Source organism: Strix aluco, chromosome 1 (genome assembly GCF_031877795.1).
Source record: "Strix aluco isolate bStrAlu1 chromosome 1, bStrAlu1.hap1, whole genome shotgun sequence".
Lineage (NCBI taxonomy): Eukaryota > Metazoa > Chordata > Aves > Strigiformes > Strigidae > Strix > Strix aluco.
In genome coordinates this window covers 128862459-128887861 of record NC_133931.1, presented here as the reverse complement: position 1 = coordinate 128887861, position 25403 = coordinate 128862459, and the positions used below count along the sequence as shown (strand labels likewise).

The window sequence follows — 25403 nt, the reverse complement described above, 5'->3', positions numbered from 1 at the left end:
GGATACTTAAGGGCTTAAAGCTGCCGTTCAGCTGAAGAGCTTATTTAAATAATTAACAGACCAATTTTATGTATATTCCTATGAATCATCAAAAAATAGCACAGAAAACATTTTTATTCACAATAAAATGATGCTTCTTCACTATACCATCATTTAACTACAACTATTTGAACACACCATCACATTTGGGATCACATCCATTCCCCATAAGGATCATCACCGCACCAGGACCTGACCCAATGGTTTTTATAGAAACCAGTCCATGTTCTCCCAGAGCAAAACCCCACTCTGAAGCAGCGAAGCACGCTGTACTTCTCAGATAGGGGAAACCCTTTGTCTCTGGCCTGATGCCCAGACACAACACATCGGAGGAACAAGTGTGCCTCATTATGACACCACACCAGGACTCACCATTCCTTATGCACAAGGAACAGCATATGCATGGCACAATAGAAGCTCATGACATGTGCTGCTTATGTGACAGAAATACATATGCAGTGGAGAGGAAAGCTGTTGTACTAAGGCAGATAGAATATTATAGCTGGGCTAACTGAGCTGCTGAGTTCACTGTCTGAAAAAAAAAAAAAAGTAGTATCATGAAAATTCTTTTTCTCACCTAAAAATCCTGGGGAGGTAACATATACCGAGATACTATATATTAAGCCCAGTGCTCAGCATCACAGAACAGCATGATACTGGAATCTGATCAGACCATCCAGAAGTTTGCCAACTCCTTATTTTGGCAACTAAAGTCTTGATCTTGTAATAACCTCACTTTTTAATAGATTTGTCCAGTCACATGGAGACCAGTGAAGCAGTGGGTAATTTGTCAAGTTTTTTTAAGTGACCATTTGTTCAATCTGCAGTAAAAGAAGGCAGCCAGTCATGCTGCCATTTGAAGAATGTGCAGGTCCAGGTGTTACAATATTTCTGAAACAGTGAGAGCATTAATAATGAGGTCCAATTGTGTTGGGTATATGTGGTGGATATAAGAGCACTCCTCCTGGATGCTGAAATATCCTGCTGATTCCTACACTGAACCTTATCAGAATTCCCGAATCAAATCACTTTTAAAAATGTCTAACCTTATCACTAAAAATCCATTTCAAGTGATTCAGTTTCAAGTGTGCCTCCTACAACAAACCACAGCATGATGCTTGGTGTATTCATTCCAAACAGCAGTATTTTGCTGCTAAAAAAGCAAGAGTTTTATACTACTAACTTATCCTTTTGAATCACAGGAACAGAACAAGCAAACAGAATGAAAAATGGAAGTCTCTAAGTAGTAGAGAAATATTTTTTTTTCCCCAAAATGTCAGCCTACTTCTGATGGAGAGACACTGGCTATAAAAGCAGCCAAGACATTTTAACTGGGGTCAGGGCAGAATCCTAGGGAGATACCAATTCTCACCCAGAAGACAGTAAGATCAATGGGGAGGCTGTGGCTGAACAGAACCTGTATCCTCCACTGCAGTGCAACAAGCCAGTACACCTCACTCCAGAGCACTTTGGAAGTTCCCAGTGAATCCTTCGCTAGAGCATCTACTCATTTTCCTGACACCTTCTTTACCCATTTCCTTGCAAGTCCAGTATGAGGAATGGGTTCATTTTCCTGACACCACGAGGTACATGCCCAACTGTGGAGAACAGAAGTGGGTTTTGAAAGAGTGCAGAATGCTGAGACACTCGAATTTTCTGAAAATTTGAAACTGCGTGATTTAACCATTTATTGGCCACTTAGCAGCTGCGACTTTAACAATAAACTGGCAGGTGGCCTAAGACTTTTCATTTGCCTTATTTAAATGAAGGTGAAAAGCAGGTGTCACTCAACTGGAAGAGGCAGCTGCAGTCCCAGCTTCAGAGAACCCATTTGTTTGCTTTGACATTAGTGCACTCAGTAACTTTGCCCTTGACTTCTGAGCTCTCAAGAACACCAGGCAGGAGGGATTAGGGTGTAGTCATCTCCTGTCTCCATTTAAACTTGCTCTAAGCCACATGCAGGGCAGCTGCAGTGGCAGTCCTTGCCATTTGCAGCCTCACTTTTGGGCAAAAAGGAACTACTTCCCTGGAGCTGCTGGAACCATTCCTCTCTATTCACTGGAGAAGGGAGCTGAGAGGACTGGACAGAATTTGGAGAATATACTGCCTACAGCTCCAAAAAGAACTGAGGGGGCTTGCACTGAAACAATCAATGATGAAACATAAATGAATGAAGGCAAATCCTCAAAAGACTGAAGCTGCTTAATACCTGTATATCACGGTCCATCCTTTTTTAGAAAAACAAAAAAACCCAACCAGAGGGGGAAATGGATAAAAAGATAAATAGGATATGCAAATATAAAAAAGAAAATTTGCACAGACACATGACAAAGAGCTTCAGTATAACTAGTAGTCAATAATGATGGAGAGGAAGAGAAAGACTGGAGTTACAGTTTCTTATCCCCCACCCCCAATACACTAAAGTCCACGGAAATGCATAGCCTGAACTATTGATGACACAAAGGCTGAAAAATGATGGGGGATCAGGTACAAGAACAGTAAAATAACTATATTAATTCTTTAACATGAGCAAAGCTGCTATTACAAGGCAAATCATAACATTTCAGAGGTAAATTTTAAAGATCACACTGAATTAGTAGAAAGGGAGATGTTACACCAATGAAATAAGGGTAACTACGCAAGTCATCAGAGAGAATAATCAGCCTCTCAACAGTGCAGGCACAGCTGATCTCTTGGACTATGTGAGGAATGCAGATGAGCAGCATGATGTTATCATTAAGCTAGTTAAAAGGCTGCAAAAGCAACACAACCGTGAAAACCATTAGCAAGAATAAGATAATATAAAGCAAAAGTGGTAGAAAGTGGCACTGAAAATATGTTCTACTGAAAGTAAATGAAGCTCAAAGAAGAGATGACTCTAGTACGAAACAGGTTTTTCAGTATCCTTAGTTTTCAGCTACATTTACTGGTCTGATAATTTATATTTTTTTTTATGGAATAGGATACTGCAGGGATTTCATGAAAAGCTCTATAAAACAAACAAAAGAGGATTTGCCCTGGCCACAGTTATTACCCTGCTTCGAACTGCTGAGCAGTTGATCAAGTGATATGATGCAGGGAGGTCAGCAGGACCTCATCTCTATCCCTCTCTTTCCAAGAGAAAGGAGCAATATTAGCACACTCTAACAAGCTGGTCCAGCAGCATAGCAATGTTATTAACCAAGTATCTCAGTCATCAGACCAAAGCAGACTATACCAAAATGTCCAGGATCTCCAACATCCAAATTCTTAAGGCCTCTTTTTAAGTAATTAGGGCAGCATGTTATATGGGTACACACCAAGATGAGACATGAAGGATAACTAACTGATTGACAAAATCCCTGCCTGCGTTCACTGTGATTTTACTGAGGGGCCAGTTCAGCAATACAAAATTTATGCAACTTTTCTTTCTCTTACGAGAAAAGCACAATTACCAGCTATTGTAAAATAATTACATTCAGAATACAACACAGGGGAAAAAAACCCACAAATATAACATATTCTAAGATGAAAATTAGTTATAATGCAAATAATTCCTTTTTGAAGAAAGGAAGTAACTGCAGAGTATTTTAAAATAACTTTAAAAGGAATTGAGCAAGAGTTATTCTAAAAACATAAATCCCTCTTTACGACACAGAAAAGTTTAATCAAATTGAAAGTTTACAAGGTCAACTGATTTCTCACCCATCAAAAGCTATAGAAATCCAACTGTAAACTTTCAGTGCAATAAGTAGATGCCTAAAAATTTCCCTTGATTCTCCTTTGGATGTAATCATCAGGGCAATCATGTTTATGTGAGAATATACCTATTGCACCATACTACACTTTCTGTTAAGAATTTACCTTATGCTGTTCTGCTCCATCACTGACAGGTTTGAGAGTTTACACACAGCCATTTGGATCATGTTGTGCCCCAAAAAAGCACCGTGAAGAATTCTCTTTATGTTCTCACAAAATATATTATTAGCTCTCTCCTATGTACTCAGAAACAGACCTCAGTTGCCAGAACTACTGCTACACAGTGATATACACACGCATTCTAAAGACAAATAGCGAACACAGGATGTTTTTCTTCCTCTAACTGACAGCTAGAGAATCCAGTTTTGCTATGGCCTCCAAGCTGTTTTAAATGGAGCACTCAGAACACTGGGGAAGGAAGAACCAAAGCAACAAGAATAAACCACAGTATTGTATACTTCAAAACCTGCTCTATTTATTTCACACTCAAACAGTTGAGAATACCTACTGCATTGAGATCCTAGTCAGGTAATTTTCCTACTCTCAATTCCTGTATGAGACCTCTTTTTTTGGACATCATCTTATGAAGCAGAATATATTCCATTTCTGTAGCCTTTTTTCTTTCCTTTTCCTACTTATTAATACTGCCTTTTCAAGGCAGTTTCAAACGAATGCAGCTTTTTTCCTGTTGGTTACTTTTCTCTTACAATAAAAAGACAGTAATAATAAAAAAATTAGAATAAAAAAATTCAGGGGAGATGCATTCCTTCTGCTTTTCTTTTCTCTGTGCTAGTCACATAAGTATTGGCAATACACAAATAGCAGACACATAGAAATTGTGTGATAGCATTTTTATATCCATATTTAAAACTCAGATGAGATTATACAAAATTTTCAACATGTGCCAAATTAAATGCCTAAATTATTTAACCATAGCCATTTCACGGACTAGAAAAGCAGATGTTCTAATCAAGGTGGACTAATGTTAGTCCTTGAAGACTTGAAACCTCTTGAAATCACTAAGCTTATCTGAAAATTTACATTTAGCGTATAGAAGGATACTGAGGAGCAGCAGCTTATGTAAATGGCAGTGATGGTTGAAGACACTCAATCTTATGGCAAGTGCTCAGCATCTTGCTAAATTAATACCTAGTCTAGGGCACCGATTCAGGAAAAAAACAGGTATTAAAGTCTACCTTTATTCAAATTAGGCCTATTGCAAATGGTACCTCAGGCATGTGCATGGGCTGAAGGGGATGTTTCCCCCAGATACCATGACAGAAAAAGCTATATACTTTTCCAGTTCTTAGGAGGACAGAAGAAATCAGCTATTATTCTTGAAGTCTTTTAAGAAACATGTGCAGACAAGTAAGGCATATCAATCTTAGATTCTTATAACCTGTCTCTAAAATCATAATCTGAAACTGCCTCACATTGATTTTTAGACATTTTCAACTTTAAGGATGTTTGAACTTGAGCTACAGATTATAAACAACTCTGGCAATCAAGATGCTCTTCAGAAAACCCGGTTTTGGCATGTGAGGTTCAATTCAGACACAAGTAAAAGAGGAAAAGAGAAGATTCATGTATTAAACATTGTTCCTTTATTTACAAAATGGAAACAGAAAGTGATACAACTGTTTGATGTCTGATCATTTATTATCTTCTCTAGTAAATAAAGCCGACATAGCAGAGCAGGTTTATGAATGGGCCTGTGCTTTTATATGGCACAGTATTATCTTGCAGCATAGATTTTTGGATAACAGACCAACACTTTTGTTCAGAATGGGCTTCAGCTCCATTTGTAATTCACACAAAGTGCTTGCAACTGCATTTCTGTTCAGTGTCACCTGCATGCAAAAATGTTTGCAATTACAGCTCCATAACATGTGGACACAGCCTGTACATTTTACATCGGAAAAAAATCTATTTCTATGAACTACGGGGCCAAGAAGGAAGGTCCCTGCAAATATGTACACCAGTGTAAGTAAACAGAGCTGCACTGATTTACACCAGCTGAGGCTCAGCACAGTTTTTTCAATGTATTGCCTGTAGCCACTCTCTTGAAGGCCAGAGGCGAGCCTGGAAAAGAAACAATGCTTCTTTATAATTATAGCCCATTTCTCATTCATCAACTGAAATATGGCAGATACTAAAGAAACATTCCAATTCCAAAGAAAACCACAAAGTCATTGTTTTCCACTGAACCAAGTCTTAATTTGTTTTCTCTTCCTGATAGCCAATTACTCTTCACATTTTGCACTACCAAGCTGATAATAAGCCAAGCTCTTGCAATCCCAGCCATGGTCAGGGCTTTGCTCAGAATTAGCCAGCTGGATGGGAACTTCTCGCAAGCAGATGACGACACCTATGTGCATCAGGTTGTGCGACTGGCTGGCCTGACATCCAGTCAGCCCTTGAAAGCCAAGGATGGGGTTACACATACATTTATTATTTCCCCTCCTCCTCTTCCCTCCTGCTACCAGCTGGTAGTTCCCCTGACAAGTGTCCATCATACACTGCTGGGTATTTTTGACTTTAAACATGGATGAATGGGAGGTTATGTGTCCCATTTTCTAAAAGAAATGTTAACAGCACGAGATATAACTTCAATATAATCCTAGGCCTAGTTTGTTTGCTCAATACCATATGTCTTTAATGATGTTAGGTAAAGAACAACACAGACTACAATGGTGAGGACTGGAGTTCTTTGTAAGAGGTATATGCAAATTAGCATCAAATACCTCATGCCTTGTTATAAGGGAAAAAGACTACACATGCAGTGATACAGAACACAATATAGTGCAGTCAGAGAGCTAAAATTGAGCAGAAACTCCTTAAAAAGTATTCTTAAAAAATCCTAAATCCTTTACAAAGCATGAATACATAGAAGATTTACTTTGCTTTTTAAAGTTCATTTTAAAGGTTAATTCACCTCATGCTTGCTTAGTTTAGAATTACTTTCATTTGAAGTTTGGCATAAGACATAAAGCCCAGAAAGAAACCTTGTAAAAGTGGTATCAGTGCAAAACCTGCAGGCAACTGCAGTAAAATACTGAATAAGTGCTAAAAACTTCAAAGAGAAGACTCACAGGTAAAGAAGCCTGCTATTTATTTAATTTCAGTGGTGCTGAAGAGAAGTGAAATATTTTGCATGTTGTTATAATAAAGGAAAGCAGAGGTAAATTCATTAGCAGTATATAATACACTGCACTTCTCTCATTTTATTTACATGCTGTGTTATAGAAGATAGAACTCAGCAGTGAGGTTTCTACTTAATTAGAGCTTCAAAAAACCCCCTCATTTTCCTCATGAAGTCGTTGGTGGGAGGAAAATGGAGAGAGATGGGAGGAAAACACAAGATTTTTATTAAAAACTTTCCCCCTCTAAGCAAGAACTATCTATTTTACAATGATGAAGATGACTTCTCCAACCAGATTCATCATCTGCAACATGTAAGGCACCACAGACACGATGTCTACACAAAATTTCAGCTCAGGTCCAGTCTCGCAAGAGCTAATGTATTTACCAAGTGACAGAAAAACATGTATTGAATAACAAAAAACCAATATATTTGACTAAATACCTCGTTACACAGCTGAACTTCAAAACCCAATAGTTACAATTACTCCTCCCTTGGGTTTAGCATTGCTAGCTTCCCAAAAGATGTTATTAACCCAATGTACCGGAAAGCATGGTTCCTTCAGTCTGTCATAATCTTAAGTGAGGTGTGTTAAAACGTATGTTTCAGGCTTTAGAGGACATCAGTGACGTGAAGCAAACCTTCAGATACAGAACCATAGGGAGAAAGCTCCACAGCTTCACAAACACCTGTTAACATTAGAGTCGCGGAGGAAACACTACTAGCCTGCCCTACATGATATAGGATGATTCAGGCTCGTAGTCATATATATATATGTATGTGTATATATATAAAAAAGAAAAAGTACTGCTAGCCTTTTAAATCTTCAATAACAGAAGTAACACTTCCATTCCCATTTAAAAGGAAAATGACATTTTTCATATCTCTCTGACATCGCAAACTCTTGTGAGTCTTTGCTGTACAGCTCCATGCAGAAGGCGAGCATTTTTGGTGTCGCCCTTTGGCATATCAGGCTGCTGGGTTCAACAAATGGATATTGTTCCTTTTTAATTACTTTTTAATACTGTGCGTTATGGCACCCAACAGAGCAATAGCATCCAATACCAGAGAGGAGTCCTCAGCTTTTTGCGATATGCGTGTCAGGAAAGACAGAAGCTTCTGGCTTCAAACTCCCACTCTCGCTGTGCCACGTTACCTGCAGCGCGCACACATCTCGCAACCATGTTTGCAGAGTTAATGCCCCTTTACAGATAAAACAGTATTTAAATGCCATTGTCCTGCCTGTGCAGAGATCTACAAAGTATCAGAGGAACTCTTTGTACATTATTTTTGCAGTGAAATGTAATTTTCGGTGTAGTTGGCACCAAGACTAAAATTCAGCCAACGCACAGATTATTCCCTTATTGGGAAGGCTTTGGAGCCTGGGAGGAAAATTCACTTTGATCTGTAGTGGCTCTCAGAAACCTCACATAAAGTGGAAAAGACAAAAATCCTTCCCACTTAAAAAAATTCTCTCCGAAAGAAAAATTAAACTAGCACAAGAAATTCAACTCTGATCTGGTTTGAATCTGTTAAGAACAGCAAGTATAAAGCATATCCTTATATCAAAATCAGAGCTGTAACCAAGCTGGTACCTCCAGTGTGGCTCAGGGTAAGGCATACACAGGCATAGTGCAGGCTTCTCAGTTTAATCAACCTCAACACTCAACTAATTAATGCTGATCATCGCCAGATCCAAGGAGCTGTCAATTCTCCCCAGTACAGGGCTAGCTTGAAGGCATTTGGTGCAGCTTTTACTCCTAGACATAATTAAAGCTTATTTACAATGGCAGAGTCTCCTTGATACAGAAAACCTCAAAGTTTGCATCTAGAGAAATGTATGATAATGAAGGAACAGGAATACACTACTGATAAAGATCTTAGCTACTCCATATCAGAAGCGATATTTCCCAGTTTTATTTTGATTCAACGGATTGCCTCATATATTTTTCCTATTCCCATGGTTTTACTGTTCAACGTGTACTTGACTGAAGCTTCATCCTGTCTTGGAGACATATTACAAGACTAAATAGAATTGCTGAGATTCCTGTATCAGATTATTGGTTTGTCAGACCTAGCACCTTGCAACAAAACTTCAAGATGCCAGTCTCAGAGAATGGCAAACCAAACAGTTTGCTGGATCTTTTCAGTTGTGCTGGAAATGATGATGATACATCACTAGTTTGATACTTCAAGGCAAGAGCTGTTAGCTCTTATAGGCCCTAATTGCACTTTTCTTTCTTATTTTCTGTGATGCAGTTCTATCCAGAAAGTAACATCAGTTCCAGTATGTAGGAAAAAAGTAGGAGTAAAGATGTAATAGTGTACTGATTAAACAAAATCACTTCTGCATTAAGACATTTTATTCACTGTTAAACCTCTTTGAAAAAGCAACCTACTTATATATGTGGTTTCCATGTTATTTGGTAAGTGCAGTTTTTTTAAAAGAGATTATTCACACTTTTAAGTATAGGTGGGAAAAAGAATTCATATTATCAGATCCAAAGTGTGACAATAACAACTTGCAGCTTGCTCATTTGTCAACATCTCTTAGGTGCTGGTTCAGTTCTGAGAACAAATTCTGGTTTATAAACCCTTGTATTTTATTGAGGCCTATCACAGTAATGAAACCTGAGAAAGTTTGTTATAAACAGCTGCTGTGACAGAAACATAGAATCAGTATATATTACCATTTAAAAACCCACAAATGTTTAAAACAATAGAAGTCAGGAAACACAAGCTTAAAGAGAAAAGTTCTTAAACAAAACTGAAGGATCAATCTCTGTTCTTAATCTATTATATACAATCACTTAACTAAGCCATTATTAAACATAAATAAACATCAATCATAACGAGGAAGAAACATATGTGGTGTGCTGGGTTGCATTTACTCTTGCTATGTAGGTATGTGAAGAATTCCAGTGGCAGAGATATGCAAAAGCATTTACTTTGACTTCCACTTGATAATTGCTGAAACAGCATACACACAACATATTTTATTTTCATTTACATAATAATGGGAAATTATACAATAGGAAATCAAACAGACATTTAAGAATTTTAAAGTGTTAGTCACATTAAAATTTGTTCACTTCTCCTATTATTTCTTATCATTTTGAGACTTTCCCACTACGATGTAACTGATTTCCTAAAAGCCCCAAGCTGCAACCTGGACTCTTATGTGCTGTGGACATGTAGCTATGACTAATAACAACAGCAACAGAGACAACACAGATTAATACACCTTTTGTTGCAAGTTGTGTGTTTTAGAAGAGGACTACCTTTTAAGAAGTACTAACTTACACCATTTTCAGAAGACTACCCTTTGTCACACACAAGAAAACCATCACTGTTGGATGTTGAAAATGTGAACTATGGGAATACTTTGTGGAAAAGTCTTTTATTGGTTGATCTGTTTCTTTCACAGCTGTGTAAGTGCTCACTCTGTGGGAGTTAATTGTATTAGTTATCTGGTGTAACAACCTGATTAATTTTGTACTTCAGCACTATTAACTGCCATACTATACATGATTCACTGGAGAATGAACGAATTTAATCCTTCAGTTCAGATAGAAAACCAAACAAGAATAATTCTTTGTTTTATAACTTTTAAATAGATAAATTCTTAATGATGCTTAGAGTACATTAGGAAGGCACTCACTGAGACTATTTAGCTAAGAGTAACTAGACACTTCCATTAGAAAGCCTAATTAATCGGGATTTAAAAATTAAATCTGATTTACAACAGACCATAAAACTATCCAGTCCAAAATTTTATCTTTTTATTTGATGGTTTGTAAAAGATCAAATTAAAGAAACAGTATCAATAAATCATCCTTTGTTATTTCAAGACTGTTCTCAATATTTGCAGCTGCAGTTTTAAAACAGAATTTTTAAAAATTGGCAGGCCTCAAAACTCATCCTGGGGTGTACTTCTCTTTGCATTTTAACATACAAATAATTACAAGGATAGGGAAGACAAAAGAAAATGGGAATATACTAAAGGCTTACAAAAGGCATACAAAAATAGGCTTATATGATACACCTATCACTACAATTTTTTGCACTATATTGTATGATTTCATATGATACAGTGCAAAAAGGCCCCCGTTAAAGGAAGCACTGACTTCTGCTGTTAGAAGTCTACTTTTTTCCATTGCAAAAATACTCACTAACATTTTGCCACAGTAAATGAGATGAAGCCGCAAAGAGGAATTTATTGGTTTCAAAATTTCACATTCTATAAATAAGAAGGAAATTTCATCCCAATAATGAGAAGCATAATAATTTAAGAAAGCAAAACCTTAACACTGGCCCAGAAGTTGCTAACTTAAAGTACACAAGCTGGCAAACAAATGAAGCAATTAGACACGTCACAGGAACTGCTCAGAACTGCTGCTCCTTGTGTAGGTTGTGGCACAGCTATTTTTCCACAGCACAGAATTTTCAGGGTATTAGCCAAGCAGGCAGAATAACAAAGTATTTTACAGAAAATGAGTTATTTTTATATCACAATCAAATAAGGTCTTGTTGTAGAGAGATTTTTTTCTGAGTCATTTCTAAAAGCAGCTGCTAAATTCTCTGATGTCCCAGCAAAAGAGATACAGTACAAGTCTGAGTAAAATGAAGAACGTAAATTTTCTAAACACATTATGAAAGACTTTCTTTCCCTCCCCATGGGCCAAAAAAGAACCCCAAATAAATCCTCTCCATTTGAAATAAGTGGCTACTAACAAAACAACCTTTAAAAGCAAGGGTGTGCTCATGCTTCCCTCCTAAATTTGTGGTCAGAAGCAAACCACAGATTGCCAGGTTGAGGGAAGAAGCTGCTTTTGCAATACTTTCCCTGATGGCCACCCCACAGTACCAGGAGCCACTCTGGCTAGTATCTGAACAGTGGCTTCCCTGAATAAACCCACCCCACAACAGCACAGTTCCCAGAAGGCACTGGAGTAAATGAAACCCTTTATCGGGGAGTCAAGAAAAGTTGCTCCTGAGCCTTCTGAAAGGGAACTGCCAAACCCAGAGCACAATGAGAGAAAGAGCAATTTAAAAATACAACCCTCCCCCCAAAAAAACAGACAAAACCCCCAAAAACCTCCACAAACAAAAAACACAACTCTGGAAAGAAAAATGTGTAAACAATGGTTTATACTCAATATAAATCACCTCTTCTTTCACTCTCAGTGTGGATGTGTCAGTGCCTATGAGCTACCCATATACCTTATGAAGGGCCCAATTAGGCTGCAGAAGTCAAGGACTCCTGTTGAACTTGAATATAAACATGATTTCTGATTTCCCATTACAATATTAGCATAATATTAATAGAGCACCAAACAGAGTCGTTTTTGTTTTGATCACTTGAAAAGTGAGGATGTCAAACTGTCTGGATTTCCATTGCCTTATATTTGGAAAGCTTTTTTTTCCCACAATGTATAAAAACCTTTCTATAGATTATTTGAAAAATATTAATTGACAAAATTAGGATCTGAACTTACTACATGGTCTTCAAGAATATATCAAGTAAACGGTAGCTCTGGGCTAGCTTGTGGACTAGGCTTCTGTTCCTTGGCTCTATCAGTAATTTAATTCCTGACACAAAGAAACATGCAAACATTTATCAATCAACCCTTTGTTGTCTTAGGCACATTACTTCAGCAAAACAGAACTCACCAGAAATATCCTTTCAAGTTGATCTTGAATGTCTTTCATTCCTGGAAAAGCAGCGACCCCTTGAATCATTTCTACAAAGATACAACCCACTCCCCTACAGAGATAAAAAAAAAAAAAGTATGCAACATTAGAAAGATTTCTTATAGATTAAATGGCCAGCAACAAAGCTTTTGTATCCATCACCAGTATTTATATGATATTTATTTATTTATTAAAATCAACACCAGGCTGAAGGACAAACACGTGCATTTACTAAAACCAATGTATGTGTATGAATACTTCTCAGGTGTTTGAACAAGTGTAGAGGTAGCAGGAACACGGATGGTAGTGGTTGAGACCAATTATGGAACAGCAGCTGCTCTCTGTTTGTATGAGTGCTTCCCAAGCAGCATACTCATGTTCCCAAATAAATTCTGGGGATGTTGGAATAGCAGTGAGAGAGCACACCCTTGAGAGAAGTTGAATGGGGACAGGACTATGGCATGGAGGCACACTGGAAGGGCTTGGCATGGAGGAGAATCTGGAAAAAAGATGAGTAAAAAGAAAAAGGGCACATGGCTGCTCACAGCCATTGAACTAAGCTAATGCCCAAATGCAGATGACTTCTGGGATGGGCTTGCTTGAGCTTTCTTCTCCCCTCTCATAAAAGAAGGAAGCTCAAAGGCCATAGCTCTGGGGGGCTGCTGGCCCCATCCCCCAGAAGCTCTGGCTGAGAGGTGCTGCAATGGGCTGAGCAGTAATAGGCTCCCTCCTCTCCCCGCCACAGCCACAACATTACAGCTCCTGTCTCTGGTCTCTCACAAGGGTACTTTCATGAGTCCCCTTCATCCCACTCAGTTGAGCCACTGGCAGAACTACTGGGAAATCAGAGCGAAAAAAGTATCTGAGACATACTAACTACAGCACAAAGAATGGATTCTCAAAAGTTGAGGAAAGTTTCTGTGATTCTTTAACTCAAAATTTCAGATAACCTTCCTGTGTCTAAAAGCAAAACAGATTACAAACTTGCATTTGCACCTCTTCTGGATGAAGAGAGCTCAAGAGTTGCTTGTTCCCTCAGCAAAAACAATTTTAAGAGAAAACATTTTCCTTGGCTACCAATAGGATGCGGAATTTGATTATATATTTTCATTTGTTCAATTACATTTTTCTATATATATTTTTCTACAACTTCTACATGCAAACACCTACGTATGCTGTATAACCATGTCTGTTAAGTAACCACACAAAAACTCCTTCACCCAAAACAAATGCTAATTCAATAACCCAAAATATGTATCAAAATGAACAAAGAATTTGCAAAACTAACTACAGTACCACCTCTTCCTGAAATTCTGAGTTGTGTTTCTGTGTCTGAAAATCCCAGCAATAACCTCTAATTTAACTTTATTTCTAGAAGTAAATTATTTGGAACATAGTAATTATATACCTTTTCAGTGCTTATGCATCGTGATGATGCATTCAGAAAGTAGCATTTAATTTTAGGGATGTGTGTGCATATATTGGTGAGGAAGTGGTTCTAGAATAAAACAACTTAATGAAAATAGATTACATATTTTCATTAAGACTGGGGCTGAGTATTTATAGATACCACTTAAATAAGACTACCGGCAGACAACCCATGCTATACTCATCTCTGAAGGCTTTGACCACTACTGAATAATGAAATCATTTTATGTTCTAGGACAATGAGAGTTGATAGTCAAATTTCTTGAAGAAGAAAATTAAATATACATCACAATTTCCTATTTCTACCCCCAAAGCATAGATATATTAAGCAAAGTTTCTCCTTAGGCATTGAACAGTGGAGTAAAACTTTGAAAAGCATAGCTGTGGTCAAATTTTAGAATAATTCATGTGTTTATAAAAGAGAGGTTAAAATTTATGTTCCATATGCTTCTGCTGGTTACCAAATGAACTGAATTGATTAAACTGCCATTCATCATTTAGTCTGGTTAGTGCTTCATTAGGCACAGATAGGCACAATATATCTTAGTCAAATACTTATAAACACTATCAGGATCTCAGGCAAGGAAAATTTCAAGATTTCAGTCAGAAGCCATTTATTCAAGATGAGAAATAAAACAATTGAATTTAGACTAAAGAAAAGAGGATTAGAGTTCTATTCTTGCAACCAGAAAACAGGTATTTGATTAAACTAGCGTATCATTTGAGGGCATGTACTGCTACCTGCATAGAAACTTCAGCTAGCTGTTTGAACAGAAATGCGGTAAAGGCAACAGGAAGATTTTGCCAAATTTTATATTGTTTCACATAATCTATTTACAACATTTTCCTCTTTTAGCAGGTTTGACACAAGGATGAGCCAAAAATCAAGTAAGAACTGCAAACACCACTACTGAAGAAAAAATTCCTGCTTGAAAAGAAGAATTCTATTACATGTTTTGGACTTTTGTGTAACCTACCACCACATTTAGTCACAAGCTGAAAAGAGAGTGAAAGAGTACTGGAGTTAAACACGTAACACAAAAATCAAAAGGTTATTAAAACCACTGAGGAGAGAAACATAAACAACCTTCAAGGTTTGAGCTGGAGGACTGCTGTTCATTTGGTCCACTTGAAAATTAAGCTTATGCTTGGTTTCAAAGGTTATGGTGCTCAACACATTGAAGAGTAAGTCCATAGAAAGAGAAGATTAAATGAATACTAAAAAAAAAAAGAAAATAGTAATAAAAAGAACTGATGGAATTGAACTGATAGGAAATTCCCAGAAAGCCATAATAGCACATAAAGGCTTCAAGATGGCTGGATGGTATTTTTGACATCTTGGTGGTATCAGTGAATTTTAGGCTTACAGCAAGTAGAAACTGAGTATATAATAGGATCCCTGAATCACAAACTGTCAGTGCACACACACTGAACATGAAAAGAAATAAAGCCTCTACAAGGTCTTGAAATTTAGTCTTGTTTTTGTAGACTTCACAAACTATTAAACAGGTTAGAGATATTTTTCAGCAAAGCAAAAATTATATTCATGCCAGAAGAACTGGTTTGTAAGAAAAAATTAAGAGAATTATGTCATTCTTTGCTACACGAAAACACAAGGGACAGGGAGAACATGATGATTCTGTATATAAAATTATGCTAAATGAAGGACAGGGAAGAACTGATTAGGATTTTAATGATCCCCAGAACTGTAGGTAGATCCAAGATAGTATAACTAGAAACAGCAGAATGCCTTTAGGAAATAAAAATTTTAACAATTGTCTATACCCAGCCTCCCGATGGACTTGAAGCTCCACTGTTATAGTCATGTAAAACTAGACAAGCTGAAACACTTAAGAATATTCTTCAGGGAACAGACTTGCATTAACAGTAGGGTGGATGAGATGATCTCACAGATCACTCCCATCTCTAGTTACTATGATGCAAAGATTACTTCTTGAAATATGAAATACAACAAATTAACTTGGCTTTAATGTGCATGCATCTCCAAGGGTATGTTATTTATGTGTAATTTGTGCACACTCAGCATACAATGACATTTTCAGGCAGTACTTGAAAAATAATTAGTGACAAAAGAACATAAGCCTAACACATTTCAGTGTATTCGATTCAGATTTTTCTACTCTCTTCATAGGACTTTATAGGAATAAGCCAAATGCTGCGACTTCATTTAGAGATCTTTCCAATAGAACAGCATAGGATAACCTTGCAAAGTAAAAGTGACAGCCATTTAATGTTGAAATGGGTGGCTTACTCTCTGTTGACAAAAAGCGTGACTAAACCTATTGATGTATTGATGAGACCATATGTGGCATACCATCTAATATTGCTCTTCTGTTGTCCCGTGTAATTTCCTGGGACTCTGGATGTCACCATACAGCCTTACACGGAGTAAGAGTTAATAGCACAGCTAAATGAGTTACTCTTGCATTTGAATTGACATAGTAAATGAGCTTGTAAAAATGAAGTTGGATGCCTCAGGAAACTGCATTTTTTTTTCTGCAAAGCTTTTATAATTCAAGAGGGTATTCCCTTAAAATTAACTTGCTTATTGGTGGGTTGGTTTTATATTTTTGGTTTAAGAATTCACATTCTTGTTTCTATGTAACAAAGATCCATACTGCAACAAGAAGAATCTCCAGCCTATCTGTACTTGAATACTGTAAAAAAAACATATGAAAGATTTGGTGAGGCATAATCTATAAAAGATTATCAGGATTGTTTCCTTCGGTTAATATTGTGATTTTTTCTTGATGGAGCCATAAAAGAGACTACAGACACACTCCGAAATGAGGAATTGTTTCCAAACCAAGTTTTAGTTTATACTTAAATCAAGATCATAGAAACCTATATGCTTACTATATATGTTTTAAATTGTTGAACTTCCTGCCCTGAACAGAACTGCTTTCTAGGAGGCTCAGTGCAGGTGATAACATTAAGCATGTTCTTCACAGTGAAGACCTATGCTAGGTCTTCACATAAGGTTTCTATCTGGTTATGAAGCCTGTTCTCAGTGTGCAGGACTTGTCCTCAGAGGGGGAAGGCATTTTATGAAAACCGAGTAATTGCTTCCAGTAATCTTCCTGGTGAGATTTCTGAAACTCAGAGGAAAGGTAGAGTTTTCATTCAAGCTTCCCAAACTACATGCAGTTTGTACTGTTAAATATATCAGAATTTAAAAAACCCCAACAAAATACACGCACGCCCCCTCAAAACCCAACTACTTGTTTTTTTATGGATTTGTCACCAAGAGGTAATACTGGATCCTCTTCCATAATATCTGCTAGTAATACACAACATGTTGGAAGGGTACAGAGATTTTTATCTTGTCTGGTTTATTAAAAAAAAAAGTCACATTTCTATATGATACTGCTTATGAACAGAACTATGAAAACAAATTTAGGGGGAATGGAATGAAAAGCAAGGGACTTTTGTCTCCTTATTTGGCCAAAGTCTGATTTAATTCTACAGTGGCACACTGCCAGAATACTCGCAGATGCTGAACTCAGTTAGAATTTGTCTTTCATGACCACTCCACTTTGATACGTGAAAAGTAATGTATGATGGGAGATACAGTCTGATCAAAGAATAGGGACAATAAGACAAACAGATTACAGTTCTCACACAAGAAGTAATGAGTGAGGCAAAATTTCCCTTCCATGATGACAAAGAACAACATTAAAATTTCTGCAGAAAGCAGATGCAATGAATGAAAAATAATTTACTTGAAAGTATGATAGTTCAAAGTATTTCTTTACAGTCAGTCTTGAAGCAATTGTAATTACAAGTGAATAGAGTGCTCATGTTCTTGTCTGTGTTGCTGAACTATCTAGACATAAAAGCTTCAGAAATCTGTTTTGGAATCCAACCCTCTGTAGCAATGCTCAGTTTCTATATGTGGTGGTTTGACCTTGGCTAAATACCAGGTACCCACCAAGTCGCTCTATCATTTCCCCCCCCTTCCCCTTTTTTTTCCTCAACAGGGCAAAGAGGGGAAAGAAAATAAGATAGGAAAAAAACCCCAAAACAACCCTTGTGGGTAAAACAAAAGCAGTTTTAATATAAGCAAAGCGAAGTAAAGGTCCACGCGCAGAAGCACAAAAAAGAAAACAGATTTATTCTCTACTTCCCATTAACAGGTGATGTCGGGCCTTCTCAGGAAGCCGGGCTCCGATACGCATAGTGGTTGCCTCGGAGGACCAAGGGTGACCTCACCCCCTTCCTCCTTTCTCCCAGCTTTATACTGAGCAGACGTCATATGGTATGGAATATCCCTTTGGTCAGTTCGGGTCAGCTGTCCTGGTTGTGTCCCCTCCCAAGATCTTGCCCACCCCGTCCCACTGTGGGGGGAAATGTCAGAAGGAGCCTTGGTGCTGTGTAAGCACTACTCAGCAGTAGCCACAACTCCAGTGTGCTATCAACACCCTGCCAGCTCCCAACATAAAACACAGCACCATGAGGCCTGCTATAGGGGAAAACCAATTCCGGCTCAGCCAGACCCAGTACACTATATTAATGAATACTGTATTCATGAAGGATTAAAATGTACATGATCTCTTTTTGCAAGAATTTTTCTACTAGATTCAGTCATTCTGTAAAAGCAGAATGCCAAAACAGTTCAAGAAAATAATCTTCAAACTTGAGCAACATTTTGCCATGAGATATTTTCCTGTTGAACATGTTCTTCCCAGTTTTCTTTTCTGGATCTAGATACCTTTGTAAGGTACTTTCCTGACACACATGAAACACATTTCTAGCAGTGGAAAAGTGATAGTAAATCTGATGTTCCAAATGGATAAAAGTAGTTTGTAGACAGGAACTGAAATGCCCTTCCAGTAACTACAGACCAAGATGGTTTTGTCACACATATTGTTTATATGAATTTGACCCTCTGAGAATTTTCCAGTCAAAAGCTAATGCAGCTTATAAAACTTTTGAAGAACTCACTGACGATGAGAGAAGTTTAATTAACAATACCTTGACAGTTATTGCAATATCCTCAATTTAATATCCTAATCCTACAGATTAGCATTTCTTTGGAGTGGAAGTCATAATCATAAAGAACATCAAGGGCAAAAGAACTAATTTACCCTACGCTGTTTTCTCTCTCAGGCCTCAAGCAGTATTTCTTCAGGGTGTACCGGGACTCCTGCTCTCGGATTTCTCTCACTGCAAACTGTTTACAGGAGATACAAGATAAAGATGCCTTTGTAATGTCCCCTGTGTAAAAACATAATTTGGTGCACCTGTGTCTAAGACAAGATCCATTTTTATTTAATAAATATCTTAATTACTGTCATAGGTCTTCATTGGTCAAATATTCATGAAAGCATGCGTGGAATTACAGTAAGCACTCAAATCTCCACTCAGAGCAAGCTATGTGTAGAAACTGGTGTGTTCCTGAATAATATCACTTTTTTTCCTAATAATAGCATAGAAAAACTCCATATGAAGAGCTTTCCCTAAATTAAGATCAGATTTGAAATCATGTATATCAATCCAGATGTTACAAAGTTAAATAACAGTGATTTAATACGCAATTTCATAACATTTGACTGGCCTAGCTTTAAGTGATTTCTTCTGCAGCACTAAACGTAGATTATGTTAGCTAATAAAAGTGAATTTAAAATATATCATGGCCCATAACTGCTTAGGTTTCCTGAACTGTGACTAGCAGTGTATTTTTTAAAAGCAAAATAACAGGATATGCAAAAAATCGCCAGCTGTTAGCAAACACAGTTTAAAGCCAGCTGCACTTCAAAATAAAATATCCCTAGTGACTTCTTGATGTAAGCAACCCAGATGTAGCAGTACATGCATTACCAGAATCAAAAAGGATTTAATAACCTGTTTAAATTGCTTCATTTACTAATACTATATTCTTCCTGTAAGGAACAAATAGAATAGGTTCATTTGGGGATTTTTTCCCTATGTTTCTGTATTACTTATATATGGGTTTTAGTAATACATAAACCCTTTACGCATTGAAGCTTATTTTCCTTGCATTGACTTTCAAAGGACTGTAAAATTCAAGGATTAGGACAAGTTACACCAGAGGCAATGCAAAGCCATTTTCCCAGCTACTAGTAAGTCCTCATCAAGAGGAAAAAAAAAAAAAAAGTGTATCAAAGGTTATCACAACTCTTTGATGCAGTCGTGGGTAGTATAATACATTCACACAATGCTGCTGTAACAAATGCTGTCAAGCAGTAAATCACAAAGCCCACCGCCCTGATTTCCATCACCAGCCTGACACCACTAACGCATGTACGTCTTCATTAATATTATTTTATTGCCAGTAGCTATTTAAAAAAGAATACAGGAGAATGTTACATTCCATGTGGATCATTAGCTTTTAGTTACTATTCTAATGCCCTACACCGGCAAATGAAGTGTAAAAATAGCCTGCAGCCTCTGCCACCTGCTTCCCAGCCACTGTCCAGTGGTTAATATTTGGACTCTTTTTTTTCACGCAGCTGGTCTTCTACTCAGTAGGAGCCCCACTTTCTGCTCCTTGGGAACCACCATGAAATGTCATTTATCATGGCTATAGCAAAGGCCCTGTGTCTTTTTTTTTTTTAATGGAGGAAACAGCTGTGCTTTCTACCGCAACATTATTTAAATATTTAGTGAAGTGGCTGCCTAGTTTTGTCATCATGTAGATCATCAATAAGGACACATGAGAGCACACACTATCTGCCATAAGGACATAATGCCAGTAATTGCATAAAAATGCTAATGCTACAAACACACTTTTGATAACAAATTACCAAATTACTTTGGAATCTGATGGTAGGTGAGCTTCTCCACATCTCCCTTCCTCCCAATCTGGGAAGTCACTAAATGGTTTTAATGTAATTACGGCCCAGCAATGTACAACCCTTGTATAAACAAAGCCCCAAGCTTGCCTGTGCTCCAGCAGAGCTCACTGTTAGATGTGCCAAATAAGCATAAGTGACCTTAAAATGCAACTACACCTCTCATAATCAAACTGGAAGCACTGTCTCAGACAACCCAGCAAAGCGGAGAAGTAAAAACCGAAAGCTCTTCTGTCACATACAATATATATTTGCTCTAATCTGAATTCTGATGTGGCAGTAGCTGAGCCTCTACATAAATTCCTGCCATGTGAAAGAAACTATTAGTAGGGCTTTTTTCTAAGCTTTTCATAGTTCTCCAGTTTGTACAGGGCAGCAAAAATTTGTAAGTGCTAGAAATCTAGTATAAGAGCAGTATGACATCATTTTTCATTTGAAACAAAACTCACCACTTCTATCCCTGAGCAAGTGGATCTTTTTTAGACGTATACAAAATGCTCTGTATAAGAGGACAGCATTTACTGTTATCACTGAAGATGTAATTATTGTCTTCTTTCTCAATACTCTTGCATCATTATGAAAGTCCTGACAAAAACATGACCTGGATTGCTTAAGTGGCATTTTGAGTCCTTCCTTATCTTCCCTGCTGTTCATGTAATTTGAACATAAACATATGATTATGAAGGGAACGCTCAGTCTGCAGTTATAATAGATCTAAAATGTTTCCATTAGTTGCATGGCTTAATTTGATCTCTACCACAGTGACACCACATAGTTTGACTATACTTTTTAACAGCTCTTTTACTAAAATAATTATTGGGAGGAACGTTAAAAGACCTGTTTTTAGGAGTTATTAAACTTTTGGGTGAATCATTCTTCTTTGTGGAAAAAGTTTCCATGAGAATCAAAAATGTTTTAAAATCCTTTGTTCAGTTTAAAAAAAAAAACAAAACAAAAAACCCCTTAATTTCAAAGTGCAATATTTTTTTAATTGGTAAATGTTAAAAAAAAAAATAAAAATCCACTGTCTCTTTTGACTAAAAAAGCATTTTAGAGGATTTCTTGAGAAGTCTGCTCTATTAAAGCATTTAAAATTTTCTGTAGTGGTTTCCATGTATTCTCTCATTCTCTTTGTACTTCCCAAATTGAGACATGTATGTACACACGTACACAGAGATGTGGGACTCTCAAGAATTGAACACATATAGATTGAACTATAAAATGAGCAGAAAAAACTATTTATGTGTCCCAGCTATCTCCACGTTCTGATGCGGTTGTCCTGCCTCACCCCAAGCAAGTCGAGCTTCTTGCTGAGAGTGTCAGAGGTGTATCTGGGAAAAGATGTGACTGCAAAACGTCAGGAGCAGATGGGATGTAGAGATTGCATAGAGTTTGTGAAGACACCAGGTTGAACCCAATCTTTGGGAAAACAGGACATTTTTAGGATAGATGAGAAGCTGAGATGCAGGGCGAAATTATTTTAGATCTGTAAGGTGGAGAATGGTTTGAAGAAAAGCGGACAGCTGATACAGAAGATGCTGCCTTTGTCTCTCTGGTGCAGTTGCAGTATCACAACGTCCACATTTGGAGACGTTTGTTCACCCACCCTTTTCCCGCCTCTTGGTTCAATTACTGTTACAGGTCAAGGCACTACAGCAGCCAGAGGCCCAGTTGTATTAAACACTCTCTTCAATATTAGATATTCTAGTACTTATACTCTGCAACCCCTTCAAATGAAACAATCCTACAGCTTCTAACTCCTGCCCCCAGGAGTCAAGACTTGACAGCACTACAGGGAAAAACTAGATGAGATTTTCAGGAAAACGTAGCTTTTCATCCCACATTCTCTGATCTCGGCTAGAGGACTAAACACTACCTAGTCATGCCTATTTCCTTTCCTCAGCAAAAAGATATTCCTGCTAGGTCATCAGTTTCAGTACTATGCTGCAAGATTACCTTGACAAATATTATTCACCTACGGTATGAAAACATAAGGTCCTTTTAACCTTATCTTACAGTTACCTCTAGATTTTAACATAATCATTAATTCTAAATTTAGGTTGCCTGCATTAAAGATATTTCAGCAAACTACAAAAAAATCATTATATTTTTCTGAAACTCGCTCAGTATATTTTTTTCCTCAAATGAAATGAGTTGTATAGATTTAAAAGTCAAATACACATTAAAAAAAATTAACATGTTCCAGAGCATGAGACTTTCTTTGTAAGGAAAAATATCTTTTTTCCATGTTTCTGTTTCTTGAATCAACATGCATTGCTGCTACTAACACAGTTGAAGCTCTTACTAATTACAAAATTTGTACAGAGATCCTGTGACCTCAAAACCTACACCTTGAAGACAAGCCTACAAAATGAAGAACCTCCACCTTGGTTTCTAACAGAAAACCAAACACCTTTTTTCAACACAGGACTAAATGATGTTATCGAAAAGGAACAAGCTGCTATACATTGTACACATCAAACTGCGTTTTCAAACCTGCAGGTCTAAATAAAATCCATAGGTTTGAAAGAAAAATTTTCATTTTGTGATGTGACACACCATGATGTGTCACACGCTGATTTCCTGCTAACAAGCACAGTAGATAAAGAAGTGAGGCTGTATCCTCACATCCAGAGAATCCTGGTTTTGTCCTTGCTTCAACTGGACATGGTGAAGTCTATCTTCTGCCAAACAAGTGTCATATCAAAGCACCACATTAATACTACAAAAGTCAAGCAACAATTCAGTCTCTTGCAAAGCGCCAATGGCTCTCCCAGTGGTGTGTCAACAGCAGGTACCAGCTGCCAACCGGTGTGAGTGAACCACAGAGATTACTACACACAAGTTTTTCAACCTGTACCACTAATCTCACTACATATTTATGTGTCAAAAAAAAAAAAAAAAAATCAGAGCTAAAGCACCTACATAGTGTCTTGTGTAATGTTTCTGTACTTACCACATGTCAAGGCAGGTGGAATATTCTGTTGATCCCAGAAGGACATCTGGAGGCCTGTACCATAGGGTTACCACTTCATTGGAATATGTATGGCTGGGAACTGATTTAGCTCTTGCAAGACCTGTGGGGTAAATATAAATAAATAAATGCAAACAAAACAAAGCAGCAGTCTGCTCCATAGTTACGATCCTAAAAGGATGTATGAGCACACATCACATTACATGACAGCATGTTGAAAGCATTTTTTTCTTCTAGTATTGGAATAAATTACTGAAAAAACATGGTAGAAGCTATCATTTAGTAGCTGGCCAAACAGAGCTGTGAATAATACAAAGGAATGATAAAATATGCTTTTCATAGTGACAACCACAGACCCAGGAGAGATACAAAGATACATTGTGGTATACCTAAATGAAAGACAAATAAACAAAAATTTTCATTTCCATTAACTGCTCATCCTCAGCCATCGACAGTCTTTCATTTCAATGTTATTTAGAAAATGGAAATGAAAAGGAAACTCCCAGACAAATAGTGCCACAGATGAGATTTGGTTTTTTAGGGAAGCATAAGGAAACTCCACAATTTACACTGCAAACCCCAGCCTACCTCTTCAAGTTTATATCTGAAAGCAGTAGACACAGTGACACACTACCATTCAAATAAATATTAATATTGCAGTAATACATTAGAAAATGGTATGTGCAAAATTCTTCTCTCTCAACAAATGTATATACGTTATGCACCAATCTCAGAAGCAGAAATAATTCCGATGAAATCTGTGGCCTACTAAAGATATACTATTTACAATAATTGTCTTTTAAACTTGTCAGTCATTTAAAATAATTCACATTACTACACAATCACAATCTATCTCATGTAAAACTGGAAAGAATTTAGGAGAGACCCTCATATGCTAAAAACAGCAGTAGAGAGCATACTTTACTAATAGTTCTCCTACAGAAGCCTCTCTCCTCCAGGAAATGGAAAAATATTTTCAGGGCTATGGTGACTGTTCCCATCACGGGCCTGCAAACACCTTTTCCAAATAATCTGCTGCTAGTTACTGCCTTGAGACCATTCGTTCCCTCACTGGGAACACAGGACATGCACAAGTAATGGAAATCGGGAGCACGCACTACTGGGGTTTTTTGTGTCTTCCTAAACAAAGAACTACTTATTTCCCTTTCACAAAACAAATGAAATTACTAAAACAGAAGGTCATGTCTTACACATTACAGAAACCAAAAAGCAAAGTCATACACTCAGAAAGCAATATGCAACACAAGAATTCACATAAGAGTGCAGATGAGAGTCCTTTGCACCTTTATCCTTAATATACTGGAGAAGCTATTTAAGAACAGTTAATCTCAGTGAATATATCTCCATAGTAATGATGGCAAATCTTGCCAGTAGATTGCATTATCAGCTGATTATAGCAATTAAACCAGTGTAAGGGAATAATTTCACTTGTATACCAGGATTTCTTCTAAAAAAAATTACATTTCAGATACGAATAACCTTTCTTTTTTTTTAGTTTTCAGGCATCCATCTCTTTTACATTTGTGCACCT

General features: G+C 37.3%; 1 protein-coding gene across 6 annotated transcripts in view; it reads right to left on the bottom strand.

Moving 5' to 3' along the window:
* CDK14 (cyclin dependent kinase 14) overlaps positions 1–25403 on the bottom strand; it is a 321627-nt gene that overhangs the window by 114115 nt on the left and 182109 nt on the right. For all 6 annotated transcript variants that reach the window (XM_074835205.1, XM_074835223.1, XM_074835248.1 and 3 more), the window contains 2 exons: positions 23834–23954; positions 12593–12686 (listed from right to left, as the gene is read on the bottom strand). In XM_074835205.1, coding sequence (XP_074691306.1) covers positions 12593–12686; positions 23834–23954 — 215 coding nt within the window. The remainder of the gene's footprint in view (positions 1–12592; positions 12687–23833; positions 23955–25403) is intronic.